Source organism: Lynx canadensis, chromosome B4, assembly GCF_007474595.2.
Source record: "Lynx canadensis isolate LIC74 chromosome B4, mLynCan4.pri.v2, whole genome shotgun sequence".
In the NCBI taxonomy this organism is placed as follows: Eukaryota; Metazoa; Chordata; class Mammalia; order Carnivora; family Felidae; genus Lynx; species Lynx canadensis.
In genome coordinates, this window is record NC_044309.1 from 125,558,153 (window position 1) to 125,577,851 (window position 19,699).

A 19,699-nucleotide genomic window follows, 5' to 3' on the forward strand; every position below is an offset into this window, starting at 1 on the left:
TCCCAACCTCGTGACCATTTCTCTTATTCTGGTGGTCATCCCAGCCAGATCTTTAAACGCTGTGTTTATACCTTTATTTCTTGGTACGTCAACTTTAGACACTATTTATTACAAATTCTGAATTTCTCTGTTTTAGCCTGAAAATATCCTTAAGTGGACCTCTTTCTGAATGGTGACTTCACAGAACGCACAAATTAGCTTGATGGGGACTTTCGACACTTTGCACATGCCCCTCCGCTGTCCTCTGTAAATTGCAGGTGTGCAGCTATCTGTCCAGTCATCTTCCCTTGTTGGCAAGCGGCCTTTTCTTCTCTCTGGCTTTTAAATCTTTGTCTTTGATGATTGTATCTTGACTGCTGTGTGTTTTGATGTGGCTTTCCTTTTATGTATTCTGAGTAGATAGGATTGTGTGAGTTTATGGCTTTCATACATTTTTGAAAGTCCATAGCCACTATGCTCTCTTTGAATAGGACATCTTGCCCATTGTGTGTGTTTTCTCCATCTAGAATCTGATTAGATGCCTGTGAGACCTCTTCACTCTGTCCTTCCCTCTTATGCTCTGTGATACATTTCTTCCCTCTGTCTTTCTGAAATATGTTCACAATAATTTCTTCAGCTCTCTTTTAATTCAATAATTCTGTCTGCAGCAGTGGCAGATCTGTTATTCAGCCTATTCATAGATTTTTGAATTAATATTTTTCATGTAGAAGTCGTGTTTAGTTCTTTCTTAAGATTGCCTGGTAAGCCCTGATAGTCTCTCGTTTCTTACTTTGATTCATTGTGGTATTCCTGCGTAACAAATGAGGGTCCCTTTGTTGACCATGAGTGAAGAGTTGCTGCCGTTTCTGAAGACCAAAGTCTGTCTGCAAAGTTTAAGGAAAGCCAACATTGGAGATTTTGTTATCTGAACTAGAAGAGCAATTATCTGAGGAAATACTTCATTTCACTTGGCTCTTGATGTAACTACCCCTCCTCTGCCTTTTCTAAAATGTGAAAGACGAAAGCAGACCCGTTGGTGACATTTTGCCAGTGACAGTCTTTATATGATATTTTCTTTTACTTTCAACAGAATGCCCATAATGCTGCGTAGTTCAAACTGTGTTCTTACAGGGAAGACGCCAGCAGAATTTGCCAAACTGAATGAATGTCCTTTAGATCCAGGTATGTGTGATTCCTTGGATTGGCTCCTGCTCTCCCACCCTTTTTTGGGCTTGCTTTTGCTGTTGGCTTTAACATTTTTTCTCAAAAACAATACCCACCTGAACTTGGACAAAACTGTGTTCACAGAACGTCTGGAAATTTGGCCCCAACTTTATTCTAAGGTCAACATTTCTAAAAGGAGTACTGTTTCCTCTTTGATTGCAGGTTTGAAACTTTAACACTCCAACATGTGTTTTATTGTTACGGTTTGTCAGACTTTTGTCTCTGCCCCATGGTTTCTTTTGGTATGCGTAGAAATTCAAGAATAATCTTATGAAGTTACTTGTTTAGCTAGGTGGAAAAAAATTCACTTCAGCCTATTTTAAATGCAATAAAGGGGCAAAAACCAAAAGTCTTTTGTTAAAATTAAAAAAAATTATACGTTTGTACTCATTTCTAGGCAGTTTACTTTGTAAAGTTTCAAGCTTAGCACTTAACAGAAAAATATTTAATTCCTTAATTCACGTTGATTTAATTTGTAGTTGCTTTACTCTATTCCTTTAAAGTTACACTGGTGTAGAATCACAGAAGATTTTGAAAGAGGTTAACAAAGAACATGACTTTCCTAGACTATAACAAAATGGTGCATAAGTCAATATATTGCTTTTTTTGTTTATATTATGAAATTAAAATGAAGTCCACTTTATTTTCTGAATTTTATGCAGAAAAAGCTATGATAATGTTTTATGGGTTTTATTGAGTATAGAAATTTTAGGAAACATAATCTTAGTCTACTGTTGTCACTGATTTGTTAGAAAAGTTAGAGCAATTTTGAATTTATATTGAAGATTGTTGCTTATTTCTGTGCTTAAGAAATCTGAAGACTATTTAACACATTTTTTTCATTCACCTCTTGTGTCTGTCAGATGCTGATAATATGTATGCCAGTAAGATCTGTTCACTGTCTTCAAGTTTATTTTCTTGTAGCGCATTTTTATAAAATCATTTGATTTGGTCATTAGTTCATAAAACGGTATCAGCAAACCCTGTCTAATTGAGTGTTGGTCCGTGCCGTGGAGCAGAAGGTCACAGCCGTTACTAAATCACACTGTCAGAAGAACAGGTGGTGAAACTTTTCTTGTTTCCTTTTGGCAGGTGGCTACTTCATCGTTAAAGGAGTAGAAAAAGTGATTCTAATCCAAGAGCAGCTATCTAAGAACAGGATCATTGTGGAGGCTGACAGGAAAGGGGCTGTTGGTGCTTCAGTTACCAGGTACGGAAAGCAGGGATGGTATTAACAGAATTATCAGTATTTCTTAACATCAGATGATTGTCTTTCAGGACAGAGGTAGCCGGTTATGTCTGGTAACAGGCAGCAAAATACTTATCTAACTGTTCAGTTTATTGTGTGAGGCTGTAAGCATGGAACATTGATTTAAAATTTTTAGCAATGAAAAGTGTGTAAGACCTTGGTCGAAAGGCCACTAGTTATTTTATTCAGGTTGAATTTTGTTGCATTAAAGGAAACTTTGAAAAAAGAAATATAAAACCACTCTTCAGTTTTCCATGTTGTTTTTACTCTTTGATCATTCTACATGTGTATTCCTACATGGAATACAATCAGAGATTACTTTATATTTAATATTTTTTGGATTCTGTCATGGACTTAACATCTTATTGTTAGTGTTCTTAACCAGCCTCTTTCACAGCATACTCCTTTTCCTACAGCAGCATCTCTTGTGTCCTGTAATTTCTTTTCACTAATTTGTTATCATTGGTAACTTGAAATTTGCAAATTAATGAGTTTTGGGAATAAAAAATATCGTAGCATAGTTATGATGTCCGTATACAATAGTTTGTCTTCTGATGACCTGTAATGAATTGCTTAACTCAGACTTTGTGCCCCTTTCTGATGGAGAGGCAGCTAACAATAGTGGCCGTTTATTGAGCAGTCGGTAGGAGCCAGGCAGAGTAACAGTGCTCTACATTATTTGTCCCCTCAGCCCTCCAAGATAAGTGAGCTTATCTCCATTTTACTGCTGAGTAACAGGCCTTGGGCTCAGGGTCCTACTGATCAGAAGAGGTAGCCAGCATTTGAGCCCAGATCTAATAATTCTGCAACCCACGTCTTCCTATTTTACTACTTTTTGGAACCAGGGATTTGGGATTTGAATCCCAAAGTTGTTCAGTAGCTATGAGGCACTTGGGTGGGCAGTTACACATCTTCTCTAAGCCTTTGTTTCCTCATATGTGATTTGGAGACACTACTTCAAAGTACGTAGGACATGAGAGCCATTATAAGTGGGGTGGGTATGTAGCATCACATGTATGTAGCAGGTGATCAGTAGGAGTTACTATTGTGATTGATTAAGCTTGGAGCTGTTATTGGGGTTTTTTAATGTTTATTTTTGAGAGAGAGAGAGCGCAAGCTGGGAGAGGCAGAGGGAGAGGGAGACACAGAAGCTGAAGCAGGCTCTAGGCTCCAAGCTGTCAGCACAGAGCCCAGTGTGGGGCGCAAGCCTGCGAACTGCAAGATCATGATCTAAGCTGAAGTCGGATGCTTAACGTCGACTGAGCCACCCAGGCGTCCCTGGTTTGGGTTTTTAAAAAAAATTTTTTTTTTTTTTTAATTTTTTTTTTTTCAACGTTTATTTATTTTTGGGACAGAGAGAGACAGAGCATGAACGGGCGAGGGGCAGAGAGAGAGGGAGACACAGAATCGGAAACAGGCTCCAGGCTCTGAGCCATCAGCCCAGAGCCTGACGCGGGGCTCGAACTCCCGGACCGCGAGATCATGACCTGGCTGAAGTCGGACGCTTAACCGACTGCGCCACCCAGGCGCCCCCAAAAAAATTTTTTAATTGTTTTTAAGTTTATTTTCTTTGAGAGAGAGAGCGCATGCACGCATGTGAGTGAGTGAAGGACAAAAAGGGAGGGAGGGAGGAAGAGAGCGAGAATCCCAACAAGCCTTGTATTGTCAGCACAGAACCTAGCACAGGGCTCAAACCCATGAACCATGAGATCATGACCTGAGCCAAAACCAAGAGTCGGATGCTTAACCGACTGAGCCACCCAGGTGTGCCAGAAATGTTTTTAGATCCATTAGTAATTTTGTAGTTAATAGAGATACCAATAAAAAGGGATTTCTTAGTTTCTTTTGGCTTCAATGTATAATAAGAGTGTAGATATATTTTACTGAATTGTTGATTTAAACACTCCTAGTACATAGGGGCTCATTTTGAGGTTTATCTTTGGAAATGTATAAAATTGCTCATGAATATACCCCACACTGAATCAAAGCAATTCAGGTGGAATCAAAGTGAAGTAAATCAGAATGAATTGGTGAGTGTCACTCGTTGACCCACAAAACTTTCACCATAATCTCAAAGCTAAAGAAACATCGTAGTAGATTTTAAATATTTGTGGAAGTGGCGAGTTGTGCATTGTTAAAAGGTATCTGTTAGGAAGGACCTTACAGATGGTTATTGATTGGTGAACCTTATTGATCATTGCTGTTGCATGTAACTAGCTTGAAACCAGGCAGGGACACAGTTTAACCAACTTTTGTTTCCCTGTAGCTCTACCCATGAGAAAAAAAGCAGAACCAATATGGCTGTAAAGCAAGGTCGATTTTATTTGCGGCACAATACTTTGTCAGAGGATATTCCCATTGTAATCATATTTAAGGTAAGGCTGCAGGTACCTACTGGAAATTGTTTTCATACATTTCATACGTTTGTTTTCATACATAATTAGAAATTTGGAGGATAAAGAGTTCTAGGAATAGAAAGATTTGTGGCATAGATAAATTGTCAGGTATGTAATGTATTTTAAATTGAAAGCTAAGATCAGGATTCAGATATTAAAAAATACTATTTTTTAGTAGCTACACAATTAAAAATTTTAAGGGTATAAAGTGAGAAGTAAACCTTCCACCCACCCATACCTAACCTCCTAGTTGTTCTACCCAGGAACACCACTGTTACTGGTTTCTTGTGCATCTTTCTAAAGACAGTCTATGCCTGTACTAGCACATGAGTACATGGTAGAGTTTTGTTCTGTTTTTTACTTGCATACATTGCACACCATTTTTCATTTAGCTTGTTTTCTTTTTTGTAACTTCTGTCTTGGAGATTGTGTTATTAGTTGGTACAGAGCTACCACATTCTGTTTGACAAACTATTCTATTATGGCCGTACCACAGTTTAATCATCCCTCCTTCGGTGGATACACACATCTCTTGCTGTTATAGAAATGCTGTAGTATCACGTTATCCAGGGGCAGGGGTATCTGTAGGCTGAATTCCTAGCAGTAGACTTTTCTAGGTCAAAGAGTTTAAGTTTTTTTTGTTTTTTGTTTTTAGTGTTTATTTTTGAGAGAGAAAGAATGTGCATGTGGGAAAGGCAGAGAGAGAGGGAAAGGGAACAGAGGATCTGAAGCGGGCTCCACTTCTCACTGACAGCAAAGAGTTGGATGGTGGGGCTGGAACCCACAAACCGTGAGATCACAACCTGAACCGAAGTCAGACATTTAACCAACTGAGCCACCCAGGCGCCCCCCAAGTTTGTTTTTTTGTGGACTCGGGAGTCTGGTGTGTTTCTACATAAATATGAATTTTAAAATTGATTTTTTTCAGCTTGTTTATGAACTGGTGACATAGAATCCAAAAGATATTTTCACACAGAAATTATGTTTAAATGGTATATACTTGTGACCGCACAGCAGCCCGTTTAACCTGCTCTGGGACCTAAATGTTCCCCACATTTTATGAACACTTGTAGTATTAGTCACCAAGCGAAATTTAAAAATACCATCATGTGATACAGTTGACCCTCAGCATTTGTGAATTTTGCACTTGTCAGTTATACGTGCTGAAATTTATTTGTGACCCTGAAATCATCACTGGTGGTGGTTTTACAGTTATTCACAGACATGCACCAGCTCAGAGCAGTGACAAATTTGAGTCCCCAAGCTCTATGTTCCCAGCTGAGGTCGAAGAAGGTGACATTCTGCCTTCTTGTTTCCACTCTCAAGCTGTAAACAGGAGCCCTTACCATGGTCTCTTTAGTGCCATGTTTTTTCACATTTTTGTGTTTTGGGGGGAGGGGGGATTTTGCTGTTTAAAGTGGCCCCCAAGCCAGGGGCTGAAGTGATGTCTATCTTTTCAAAGCACAAGAAGGCCATGATGTGCCTTATGGAGAAAACACATGTGTCAGATAAGCTGCGTTCAGGCATGAGTTAAGTGCTGTTGGCTGTGAGTTCAGTGCTAATGAGTCAACAACATACATTGAATAAGGTGTCCTTAAGGAGAAAGCCATGTCAAACAAGGTTCTGTATTGATGGGTGGAGGAAAACCTAACCAGAGGCCTGCAGGACACAAGTGCATTTCCCATTGGTGCAGTGCTTCAGTGTTCTCTCGTTCAGGGTTTGCAGTGCCTCCGGAGAGCACAGCAGCCGACGAGACCCGTGCCCAACTGTGTATGGGCCAGAAGTGAATCCTGACTAGGGCTGATTGAAATGAAGCGTTCAGTTTGAGTCAGTACTGAAGAGATCTTGAGAGTGGGGACGTGGGGTGATTTTAGGGGTTGATAACACTTGTTTCTCATTTAGAGTTAACTCACTTTGGAGTTAAATGTTCCTGCTCAGCAGTTGTTAACGATATCTGAAACCTTTTGGGGGCTGCAAGGGGAGAAAATAGAGAGCTTCTGAGATGGAGGTAACTAAGCTGGTTAAAAAGGAAAAAAGCATTTGGGTATACACCTCAGAGGAGTAAGAGAGAAGGACTTGAACTTGTCTTGTTGGACTTGTGACCCGGCCAGGGCCCAGGAGGCGGGGAGACGGGCCCCTTCCTGTCAGGCTCTAGTTGGTCTCTGGGAGGGATGCCCCGGGCTGTTCCTGGGTATTGATCAGCTGGGTTCTCTAACTCAGGAAATAACTGCATTCTGAATGCAATTACATGGAGAGGACTGTAGGAGATTTTTTTAATGTTTAGGGCAACTTAATGTGCTTATAAGTTCTCTGAGATGCTGGAATTTATTTTCCTTTTAGGACAGTGATGATTGACGATGATGATCACAGTAGCGGTACCATTATATTGGGGGGGGCAAAGAGAAGTCTTAAATGTGCTTTTCATTATATTTCTTCAAGGTTTATATTTTTAAAGCATGGAAGTAATTTTGGCATTTCTCATAAGGATCCCCTAGTACCCTGCAGTGTCTTGTGTCCATAGCGGTGGTTAGTGGGTAAAGAGAATTTCATCTGACTGTGTAGAATTACATCTCCAGCAGAGGGCAGTGTGTTCCTATGCATCAAAGGACTTTTATGGATGTTTTAGAGGCTTAAAGATGCATAGGACTGCCTTCCTTAGACCAGAAATTACAAATTAATTCTAATGCTCATAGTCTTCTATCATTCACATGGAAAATACATCACTAGACACATGGACACATTAAAATCAGAAAACCTTTATTAAATGCTTTTTTGGCTAGGTAACAAAATTTTGATAAGACCGTTTCTTTCAAATTTGTTTATTATGTTGCAAATGTGTATGTGTATTTAGAGCCAACTTAAATCCTTTTTAAAATGGGCCTATAAGTTAGCAATATGCATTTTTAGGTAATGTGTAGTTGAGATTAAACAACAGTTCTTGAATTGTACAAATTTAGAAAGCCACTGAGAAGCAGAATTCCATTTTCAGCTACACTTTTTTTCAGACCCTTTTTCCTTTGCTTTTGTAATATATACATGGGTTTTATTTTATTTTTTCTGCTTCACTTACCAGTGAATTGTGAATAGCTTTCTGTATCTGTAAATACAGAGCTACATCATTATTTCTGGTAGGCATTGTACAGAAGTGTGGGTGGTATAATCTATTTAACCAGTTTCTTGTAGGACAACATTCAGGTGCCATTTTTTCCAAGTTTTCCATCTTATGCACAGCCCTGAGTATTCTTCCACATACGTGTTTGTGCATGTTGCTGAATATTTTGTGAGACTGAACTCCTGGGAATGAAATTATATGTGTTTTTAAAAAACTCGGTGCATGTTGCCAAACTTTCTTCCTGAAATGTAACCTTATATTCTAATCAGCCATGTGTAAGAATTGAAACAACCAATTAAAATTTTTCTGTTTGAATAAACTAAATACATTGGTCGCAGGTAGTCACATTTTGTGGTCTCCCGCTAGAGGGATGTTTTAAAAGCCTGATGGAACCTTGTTTGATAACTTCTAAGACTTTTCCATCTGGGGAGCAGCACGGGATTTGGGAGAGCTTAGCACCAGACAAACATAGGCCTAATTCCCACTTCTCCACTTGTTAGCTGTGTGACCTCCAGACAGATTTCCCAGTCTCCCTGAATCTTGGATAACTCCCCTATAAAGTGAAAATTTCACCTGAGAGGGTTGTTGTGAAGAGCAAAGGAAATCACGCATATTTTGAAAAGTGGATGGCCTACAAAGAAGACACTGTTTCTCTTGCCTTCGCTCTCCTTATGCAGGAGCAAAATAAACTGGGCGACCAGGAAAGTCACATCATTTCTCTTTTTGTGTTGTGTGGCCCTAACACAGACCTTGACAGTCATTAGGACTTGATGGTTGTTGATTGTAACCAACAATTGGCTAAAAGTGACAGAAGCAGCAGGGTTTCCAGGTTTCATGCTGGGTCTGAATATGATGGCTAAAGCTTTTAAGACCTAGATCAGCCTTATTTATGGACTTGAATCACTACAAAGGTTCTCCTGCCCATGAATCTTTTCCCCCTTTACATTTTGTATTCCCAAGTATTCAGCAGTTGCACTGTGATGGCATCTGTAGTCTGAAAGTTTTTACAGAAAAGATCAGATTTCAAGGGAGCTGGGCATTGTTTCTTGGAAACCAACTTACATTAAAATTGTTGATCTTTGAAGAGAAAAAACTGCAGAGTGAAAGAGGGCTATTACAGTTCTTTTATCTGCTAAGACCACTTTGAGTAATAATAGATTGATTTCTGTCTAAAGAAAGATTAGAGACTTCTGAATATTAGGTATTTGAAGGACTTAATCCCTTCCCATCTTTCACATGATACATTTCAGCATATCCCCATCAGTGGGCAGGTTTTTCTCTTCTGCTCATTAGCGTCTGTCTTTACACGTCACACTTGTAGTCACACTTCGCGGCCATCCAAGGAGATTTCATGCTGCTTTTTAAAGAGCATATTCTCTTACTTTTGTTCATCTTATTGCTGATGGCCAGACTGGGTGACCTGCTGAAACGTATTGTCTCTGCTAATTGTTCATAAGATCATTATGTAGCACTTATTTCTGATTTATCAGGTGAAATGATTTCAGATATCTGGAGTACAAAGAGTTCCATATATAAAAGCTAGTTTTCAGATGTCTAAATTAAGTCTGTGAAGCAAAATGGTTGGGCATTTTGCTATTGTTTCCATAGCAATATGCCATTTATTTGTAGCTGTGACATCCCAAGGCTAAACAGTCACAAAATCAGTTTGGTCTTTGGAGCTAGAGCGCTTTTGATGATGACCTGACTTATCACCCTGTGGTTCAGAGACCCAGTATAGGAAGAGTTTAGCCCTTGTAGAGCAAAGCTTTGCCACTGATGATTCTTTCTGCACATATGGTGTCATTTACCATGTGCTTGGCATATCTTCACTTCATGGCTTAGAAATATTTGGAGGGCCTAAGCAGTCTGTTTAGATCCATGTTAGAACACTTGAAAATTTTATGCAGTTATCAAATTACCGCTTAGATTCAGCCTTGGGACAACTTGAAGCAAAAATTCATAATAATGTCAAATGAGGAAGGACTTTTTCATTATTATTAAACACCAAAATGGGTGATGAAGTATATAGTCTCTCCCATTTGGAGATTTCTAAACTAAAAATTAATTACTAAAATAATCCAGGTGGCCTTAGTTCAGAAGATTTAGATGTTGACATGCCTAAAGAAAGGGGGTGGGTGGATCCAGAAAGCTACTGCCAGTTCAGCTCCAAGATTCTTTTTCTGTCCCAGTGAGACCTTGTCCTGCTGTATTATCTGGACGTACTAGGTTTAGCATCTGCCCATATAGCTCTCTTTTAGTGTTTGCACTTTCCTCTGAGAGGGTAGTGTATTAGTTACAAAGTTTTATTATCAAAGATTTTAGAGAAGGGTGATTGGATTCTACTGCAAATTAGTTGCCCTAGTATTGTTTTTCTTATATTTTTATTCCATTGAAATCCACATAACATTCTTTTTTTTTTTTTAATTGTTTTATTTATTTATTTTAGAGTGTGCACGTGTGAGCACAGGGGAGGAGGAGAGAGAGAGAGAGAGAGACAGACAGACAATCCCAAGCAAACTCTATGCTGTCAGTGTGGAGCCTGATGCAAGGCTTGATCTCCTGAACTGTGAGATCGTGACCTGAGCCAAAACCAAGAGTTGATGCTCAGGCTACTGAGCCACCCGGGTGCCCCAGAACCCGATAATATTATTTTGAGATTGACAAGTGGAAGTTAATTTATGTTCTGATTAGCTTTTCACAGAGAAATAGTCTCTTCTGGTATCTCTGGCTGGCTTCTTGCAGACCAAGGAGGAAACGTATACAGCTGTCCGTACGGGCCATAGCTGTCAGAGCACATGCACTCAGTGCTTGTTCAAAGGATAATTTAGGGTCTTGTTTTTGTTTCATTTGTTTAGAAATTAGAAGTGATCATTTTCGAGGATTGCTCTCCTTTAATCCATGAAGTGCTGAGTGTCTTAACGAATTTATGTAATTTTTAAACAGTGGAGTTTATGCCTAGCATCGACGTGAACAAATGCATCATTTTAATTAGAGATAAAAGGACATGAAAATCAAAGTATACAAAAGAGATTTGTGTCCTGAGAGCATCTTTATTGTTCACTAAACAAAAAAATGTTTGGATGAAACAAGTTACATGTTTAAACAGGTTTTTTTTGTAAGTTTCAGTAGTGAATCTAATGCCAAAAGTTGGTCTGTTAGTTTTTGTGCAAATTCAGCATAGTTTCTGTCGTCAGAGATTTGGCAGTTGCTTGCCTGGGTGGCTCAGGCTCAGGGTCTTTCATGAGTCAAGATGTCAGCCAGGGCTGAAGTCATCAAAGGCTGGGCTGGGGCGTGGGAAGGTCTGCCTTCATGGTGGCTCCTCCACATCAGACCTTTCCGTAGATGGCTCCGGTGTCTTCATGACACTACCCGCGGCTAGCTTCTCTACCCACCCCCCCACCCCCACCCCAGAGGAACACTCTAAGAGAAAGAGCAAGCCAGAGGCTGCAGTGCTGTTTCTAACCAGGCTCCGAAGTTGTACTCTGTGGCTTCCACTTTTTTTTCTGTAGAAGCGAGTCATTAAGTTTAGCCCACACTCGAAGAGGAGAATTAGTTTTTTACCTTTCGTAGAGAGGGTCAAAGAATTGGCGAACCTTTTCTAAACCGCTACGGTTTGCCTCAGAGGGGGGACATAGCATATATTTAGCTCCCTGCCCCCCGAAAGCTTCGAACTTTCGGTAAGTTGACATCTGATCCTAAAGCATCCAGATGGAATTTCTGGATGAGAGATTACTCAGAGTCAAACGGAGGACTGTAGAATTTTGAATCTTCTTGTTACAGAAATGAAGAAAACTGAGGTGGACAAGGTGACGGGACGGTAGTGGTTGTGAGGTCTGTCTTTGACCTTGCTTTAGGATGGACACCTGAGATCCCTTGACCTAGAGAGGTGCCCTCTCTGTTGTACTCCGGCGCGTGTTCTCGATGTTCCTTACTGGAACTTGAGATTCAGTTTTCCCTTTCTCCCTCGTGTGTGGAGAACTAGGAACCGGAGCATCGAATCCTCACTAGATAGTTATTCCTGGTCCTGGTTCTTTAGCATAGCTAAAGGAAGAATTTTAATGCAAACATAACTTTTCCCCTAACTTCTAAGAAGCAGATTCTTTCTCCGCCAAGAGAGGTGTAGTGAGATTATGCTCTATTTCTTGATGTGGCAGAATTCCAGGCAAGTGTGTGAAGGAGTGAGCCTTCGTGGCATATGGAATCTACAAAGACCTGTGCTGCCGGCTGCCACCTTGAAACACTTAAGAGAAGCGGGTTTCCTAAACCTCTTGAGTGTGTTTTTAGTGTTTTAAAAAACCTCTTTTTAAACTTGCGTAAAGAATAGCTTGATATCTCCAGACTAGTGAGGTAAAACATCCTTTAAGAAAAATCCCTTTAGCCTAAATGTGAACGATTTGACAGTTCTCAGAAAAATTAGTCTTGTGACAAAATTAATTGGGGTTCTGTTTGTTTTCAGCGATGTGTATTTTCTGATTAGTGCCCTTTGGGTGTTTTGGGGTTTTTGTTTTTTGTTTTTTGTTTTTGTTTTCAGTTTGTTTTTGTAATTGTGACCAGTGTCTCCACTATACCTTCCTACCTCCTTTTTTCATGATGAAACTCCTAGGCTATTTAAACATTTTAGAAGATGACACACATGCAAAAAGTGCTTGAGAATGTTTGTTTTCGTCTTCCGAATCAAAATTTCTGTTTTCAGGTTCTTCTGCAGCTTGTGCTATGGCTGCCAATGCCAGATGGCACCATTTCTGAGAAAAGAGCTAGCTTTTGCTTAGAAGTAATACCCACAAACAATGCCGAATTAGCATAAGCAAATGTCAGTGAGTTAACACAAAGCCAACACTCTTTCTATCTTTTCTTTCCTTCCTAGGCCATGGGTGTGGAGAGTGACCAGGAAATTGTACAGATGATTGGAACAGAGGAGCACGTGATGGCTGCATTTGGGCCCAGTCTGGAAGAGTGCCAGAAAGCTCAGATTTTCACACAGATGCAGGTGTGTCTTTTCATGTCGTCCTTTGCTATGAAAGGGAATTGGAGATTTAATGCTGCCCATGGATAAAGCATCGGATGCAGTCACTTCTTGGGGTGTAGGTGTGGGAGGGTGTTGGGGAGGACCAGTAGAGAAGCTTCTTTGACTTGTGCTTTAGGAATTAGAAGAAGGAATTTGCCTTGACAGATTATCAGCCTGTGGTGTCTAACTTGGAAGGGGGATATGTGGCCAAGAGGCTTTTGTTCTGATATAATAGCAAGTGTGCTTTTTTCATTTATTTGCCTAAATGATTTATGATTTTGAACTACAACAACTCCAGTGTAGAAGACTTTTTTTTCCCTCAGTTCTCCTCAATTTCCCTTTTATTCCCTACTTCCAGTTGCTTTCAGTGTCCAGTGTGGTCTGAATCCCTTTTTCTGAATTCCCAGCGTCATCAGCAAGAAAATTCAAGATCAGAAACCCTTTACCAGGGTAGAGCTCTGTAGAGCCTTCATTGACCTGCTAAGGAATTCCTAGTTGGAACCTGGGGATTTTAGGACACAACACTCAAAGATGAAGACAGGGAGATATATATGCTAAACATAATAAAATGAATTGTACTTCCTGCCCTGGTGACAGGGAGCCCTAATGCCCACATTTAGGATGTTTAGTCCCACATTTGTAAAGTACTTTGCTCCATGTAAAGTGGTGGCCTTACTCATAGCCCTGGGAGGCAGGGATTCCCTGCTATCGAAGCACAACAGACTGTTCTTACATATCCATACGTACATTGTCTGTTCTGTGGGTTACTTTCAACAAGGTGTAAATTCCAGGCTGCTTTTTCCTTGTTACCCAGGATGCTTGTAGAGGTAGCATTTTCCCACTTATATCTGTTAGTGTGTGTTGATGTTTTCTTAGAGTCAGAAAAACATTCAAGAAGGTTGATCGTTGTATGTCAGTGTATATATAATCCCAAGGCACAAACCAGTAGGGATTATTATTACTGCCTTCCTCTTTTTATGCAGTTAAGTAATAGCTCCAGTTATTGGGCAGGTGGCATCAGGAGAAGTTGTTTGGATCTAGGAGGTTCTATCTGTGGTCTTTATTGAAAACGAAATACTTAGTGTTCATGAATCTTTGTTTCCAACTGGAATTGTACTGTACAAGGGTTCCAAGAACATGAAGAGGAAACGTTAAGAAACAGCCAGGAGTTGGCTCAATGTGGGGAGACACGCTCTCTCCTTCAAAGCTACGAAATGCTGAGAAGAGCAGTTTACCTTAATGGTAGTTCAGCGGATTCAGTGAGATCTGTGAATATTCATTTCATAACAGATAGCATCATTGTTGCTCAGATAACCCTGTAACACCATGGTGTGGCTTGTGTGAAAAGGCTAAATAGTGGGTTGCAAAATCATTTATTTTTTTTAAATAGGTGCTGACAGAAAGTTAGCTAACTGAATGAGAGAAGTTCAGTTAAAGGTGAGGGGAATATACAAACAGGGGGTGTAAGGTTGACATGGTTTGTACTCTGTGTGCTGGATTAGAACATTGAATAATTATTCGCAGCTAATAAGAGGCTATAGAGAAATGCATACTCCGAAATGGTTGGTAAGTTGAACACGAGTTCGGGCAGTGTGGCTATTTGTTATTCTAAGTGAACATGGAGCAGATCTGCAGTGTATTCTTCTATAATAGAACTTTTGACAACATGGCACTTAGTGGATTGCTAAACCACCTGCGTTGTGTTTGTGTTTAATGCCTCCCTTCTCAGTCTCTCCTCCATTCCTTCTGCCCACAGAGCCTTTTGCTGGGCCTTGGTCACGGACGTTTTCTATCATCCTTGTCAAGGGCTGTGGTATAGAGAGAAGAAATTATTAGCCTTTTGGAGGATAGGATGCACTTGGGGGTGTCATCTTGGCCTGTTCGTGACCAGACTGGGCTCTTACCCCAACCCTCACACTATGAACCCTTGGCAACATTATTATTTTAGGGAAGAGCTGACTTTTGCTGTATAGAAGGGATACTGGGCTCCCCTGTGTTCCTCTGTTTTTCCCTCAAAGTGAAGGATCTTTAGCCTCTTTCCCAAGGGAACTGGAAGACCAAAATTTAATGAGGACAGCTTAGTTTAGGGAAGACTGAACTGCCTGTCTCTTGGCAGTTCCCACTGACTGTGGGCTTGCTTTCATTAGTTACTCGGTCCCCACTTGCTGCTAGGTCCCTGCAGCAAGGCTTGGCACAGTCTTAGTTTATCATCTGCTCTAACGGATGTTTAACTGAGAAGATCCTGGGTCTGATGTCCCGATCTCACCACGGAGGAGTTCTGTTCAGTTCCTGGCCCTGAACCAGTCAGTGAGAATCAAAGAAAAAGATGACACAACGTCTAGTTGGAGAGACATACCCATAAATAGACAATCAAATTACGGTGTGGTCTGAAGTGGAAAGAAAGCACTTAGTTCTTTATCCATAAGGAATTCCAGTAGAGAAAAAGGAGTGGGGTTAGGAAGGCTTCAGAGAGGAAGTGATACCTGAGCTAAGTTTTGAAGCACAGAAAAGAAATTTCCCAGACATTCAACTGGGGACAGGAATTTCAAGGTAAAGAATCAGGAATCCTAGCCCTCTCTTCTAACGGAAAGCCAATTTAAAAAAACAAACAAACAAAAAAGTGCGTTCATTTGTTGCTACAGAATAATAAGAACCACATCATCTTCTTCTTGAAGAACTTTTCATTATGGGAAAACCTCAACACATACAAAGTATACAGATTAGTATTATGAATCCTCATGTGCCCACCACACAGTTTTGATAATTACAAAACGCTTTGACATTCTTGTTTCATGTAAATGTCTACCTACTCCTCACCAGTTATTTGATTAGTTTTTAATACTTCATTTTTATATGTACATTTCAGCATACATAAATTCTAAGTCTTAATTGCACAATTGTGCATAATTTTTATCACATGTAGAATATTTTTCCATTACCCTGGAAAGTTCCTTCATGCCCCTTCTTAGCTACTTTTTACCTCTGTCCTCTGATTTTCTTCCCCACTGTTCTGATTTTTCACCACAGATTAATTTTGCCTGTTCTAGAACTTTATAGGTGGAATTATGCAGTATGTACTTTTCTGTGGCCAGTTTCTTTTGCTGAGCGTACTGGCTGATATTCATCCAAGTTGCTTTTATGTCATTTATCCACGCAGTTCCATTTTATTACTGAATAGCATTCCATTGTATGAATATACCACAGTTTATTTTTTCCTGTTGATGGGCACTTGGTTGTTTCACTCGGGATGAATAAAGCTGCTGTATGCATTCCTGTACAAGCCTTTGCCTGGACACTTCAGCATTTCTCTTGGATAAGTACCTACAAATAGGATTGTTGGATCAAAGAGCCATTGTGAATATAACTTTTTATAAGGTTGGAACTGCCACACCTTTTTCCCAAGCAGTTGTACCATTTTGCAGTCCCACCCCCCTGTGTGAGAGTTCCGATTGCTCCGCGTCCTCACCAACATTTGGTCTTGTCAGTCCTTTTGATTTTAGCCATTCTACTAGGCGTTTAGTGGTGTCTGTACCATTGTGGTTTTAATATGTGTTTCCCTGATGACTACTGATGTTTAACACTTTTTCATGGACTTACTGACTGACTTTCTTGGTGAAGTATGTCCAAATATTTTGCTCGTTTTCCTCGTTGAGTTGTCTTTTTAGTATTGAACTTAAAAGTCCTTTAAAAAACATTCTGGATATAAATCCCTTGACAGATTTATGTATCATAACTTTTTTTTTTTTTTGGTTTGACTTACAGTTATTGATTTCTGTCCTGTGTAAAGAAATTTCTCTTACTCCAAGGGCAAGAATATGGTTCTAGTATTTATGCTTATGTCTGAAATCCACTTAAACTAATAATTTTTTTATTTGTTGTGAGGTAGAGGTCAGAGTTAATTTTTTACTTTGTAGCTGCTTAATTGTTTCAACAACATTTGTGGAAAAGATTTTCCCTTGCGGATTGAATTGCTTTGGTACTTTTGTCAAAAATCATCTGACCATGAAAGCATGGGTTTATTTCTGGATGTATTTTCTTCCATTGATCTATTTGTCCTTATGCCAGTATCACACTGCCTTGAGTACCATAGCTTTCTAATCAAAAGTAGGTAATGTAAATCTTCCAACTTTCCTTTTTCAAGAGCACTTTAGCTATTCTAGGTCTTTTGCATTTCCAAGTAAATTGTAGAATCAATAGATTTTTGGTCAGTTTGGAGAGAATTGTAACAGTAAGCCATCTTAACACTATTAAACCTTCCCAGTCCATGAAAATGACATAACCCTCCATTTACTTAGGCTTTGTTTTCTCCCAGCAATGCTTTGTAGCTTTCAGGATAGAGGTCTTAACATGATGGGCTTCCTTTTTGAGGGAAAAGAGGCACAGCTCCAGAATGTTAACTGTGGACAGTGGTTCTCTCTGGGAGGAGGATTGGTGGCTGCTTCATATACGTAATGCATGTGTGTATATATGGATAATCTGTTCATTTGTATATTCTAAACTTCCTACAGTGATCATGTATCAATTTTGTAATAAAAAAACTATAAAATAAGGGAACCAGTGTATTGGACAGCATATAATGCTTTTTGTCATTGATCCATGACAAATGTTGATTTTTGACTAAACCTCATGCAGCATTCTCTATAACCAGAATCCTTGTCTTTTTGCTTATAGTGTTATGTATGGGTTGGTGTTTAATAAATTTCCTCTAGTGGTGTCATTCAAACATCATTATATTCTGTTTTTATAGGCGTTAAAATATATAGGGAACAAAGTAAGGAGGCAAAGGATGTGGGGAGGTGGACCAAAGAAGACCAAAATAGAGGAGGCAAGAGAACTCCTGGCTTCTACCATCCTGACACACGTCCCAGTGAGTAGCACTGAACAAGTGTGAGCTGTGGTCATTGTGGGGTCCTTGTGTTGAAGAATTTTGAATACAAGTTTACATTAATTAAAATCTGGTTCTGTAAGAAAAGAGAGACTCTGAAAAGGACTGGACTGCCCCCGTGGAAATAATCTCCCATTATCAGTGGTTTATTTGTACTTTGGGAATGTTAGCTGTATTCCATCATTATCATCCTGTTTACTCTCTTGTGGTTCTTTTGATTTAAAATTACAGTTTTTTATATTCATACCTATATTAGTGCTGCTACTAGATTTCATGGTTTTGAAGGGCAGAGATGGTGTTAGATGTTTGTTTTTTTTTTAATTTTCACATATATTTCGTATATATATATTTCATACATATATATACACATACATATGTGTGTGTGTGTATATATATGATACATATATATATATGTATATGTTTTTATTTATTTTTGAGAGAGAGACAGAATGTGAACGGGGAAGGGGCAAACAGAGGAGGAGACAGAGAATCCGAAGCAGGCTCCAGGCTCTGAGCTGTCAGCACAGAGCCTGACGTGGGGCTTGAACTTACGACCCATGAAATCATAACCTGAGCTGAAGTTGGACGCTTGACCAACTGAGCCACCCAGGAGCCCTGATGGTATTAGATGTTTTCAAATGAAGCAAGCTTATAGGGCCTTGCTCACTTATTCTTTTTATTGTAAAATACATATCAAAATTTACCATCTTTAAGTATACAGTTCTGTGGCATTAAGTACATTCTCACCGTTGTGCTACCATTACCATCATAGATACTTTTTTAAAATACTAGTTGGTTTATCTCCTAGACCTTGAATTTAATTTAATTTGATTTGATTTTAAGTTTATTTATCTTGAGAGAGAGCATGCAAGTAGGCTTTGCGCTAATAGTGATATGGGGCTCAAACTCACGAACCGTGAGATCATGACCCGAGCTGAAATCAAGAGTTGGACACTTAACTGATTGAGCCAGCCAGGTGCCCCATAGACCATGAATTTTAGAGTTCACATTGTCCAGCCACCTTTACTTACAGTACAGATTCTCCAGTCCAGACAAGCTGGATGGTTTGTCTTGCCACCCAGCTGGTTAGTAGACAGAGAGCTAGAATCCATCTTTTGGCCTTGGAACCTGTGCTTAATGCAGTTGACCCTTGAATAAGACGGGTTTAAACTGTATGGGTCTACAGAGAAAGACAGAGCCCATATGTTTTTACTCTTATGTGGGTCCTGAGAAACTTAACAGGAACCCATGGGGGAGGGGAAGGGAAGGAAAAAAAAAAAAAGGTTAGAGTGGGAGAGAGCCAAAGCATAAGAGACTCTTAAAAAATGAGAACAAACTGAGGGCTGATGGGGGGGTGGGAGGGAGGGAAGGGTGGGTGATGGGTATTGAATAGCACATCTTTTGGGATGAGCATTGGGTGTTATGTGGAAACCAATTTGATAATAAATTTCATATATTTAAAAAATAAAATAAAAAATAAAATAAAATAAACTGCATGGGTCCCCTTATATGTGTTGTTTTTTTCTTTCACTAAGTACAGTGCAGTACCATAAATATATTTTCTCTTCCTTAAGATTTTCTTAGTCACATTTTTTCTCCTCTTATTTTATTGTAAGAATACAGTATGTAACAATCAAAATATGTGTTGACTGTTTATGTTATCAATAAGGCTTCTGGTAAACAGTAGGCTATTAGTAGTTAAGTTTTGGGGGAGGTAAAATTTATACATGGATTTTCAACTGTGCAAGGAGTCGATGCCCCACATGCCTATGTTGTTTAAAGGCCAGTTGTATTTACTTTTTATTAATTTACCATTAAACAGAGATTGGCCATGAGGGATGTGGGCCAT

The 19,699-nt window shown here is 39.5% G+C and overlaps 1 protein-coding gene across 1 annotated transcript in view; it reads left to right on the forward strand.

Annotated features, from left to right (window-relative positions):
• Window positions 1–19,699, forward strand: part of POLR3B (RNA polymerase III subunit B) — a 104,620-nt gene that overhangs the window by 13,797 nt on the left and 71,124 nt on the right. The window contains exons 7-11 of the mRNA XM_030320436.2: window positions 1,070–1,161; window positions 2,296–2,413; window positions 4,719–4,827; window positions 12,825–12,947; window positions 17,713–17,832. Of these exons, the coding sequence (XP_030176296.1) occupies window positions 1,070–1,161; window positions 2,296–2,413; window positions 4,719–4,827; window positions 12,825–12,947; window positions 17,713–17,832 (562 nt within the window). The remainder of the gene's footprint in view (window positions 1–1,069; window positions 1,162–2,295; window positions 2,414–4,718; window positions 4,828–12,824; window positions 12,948–17,712; window positions 17,833–19,699) is intronic.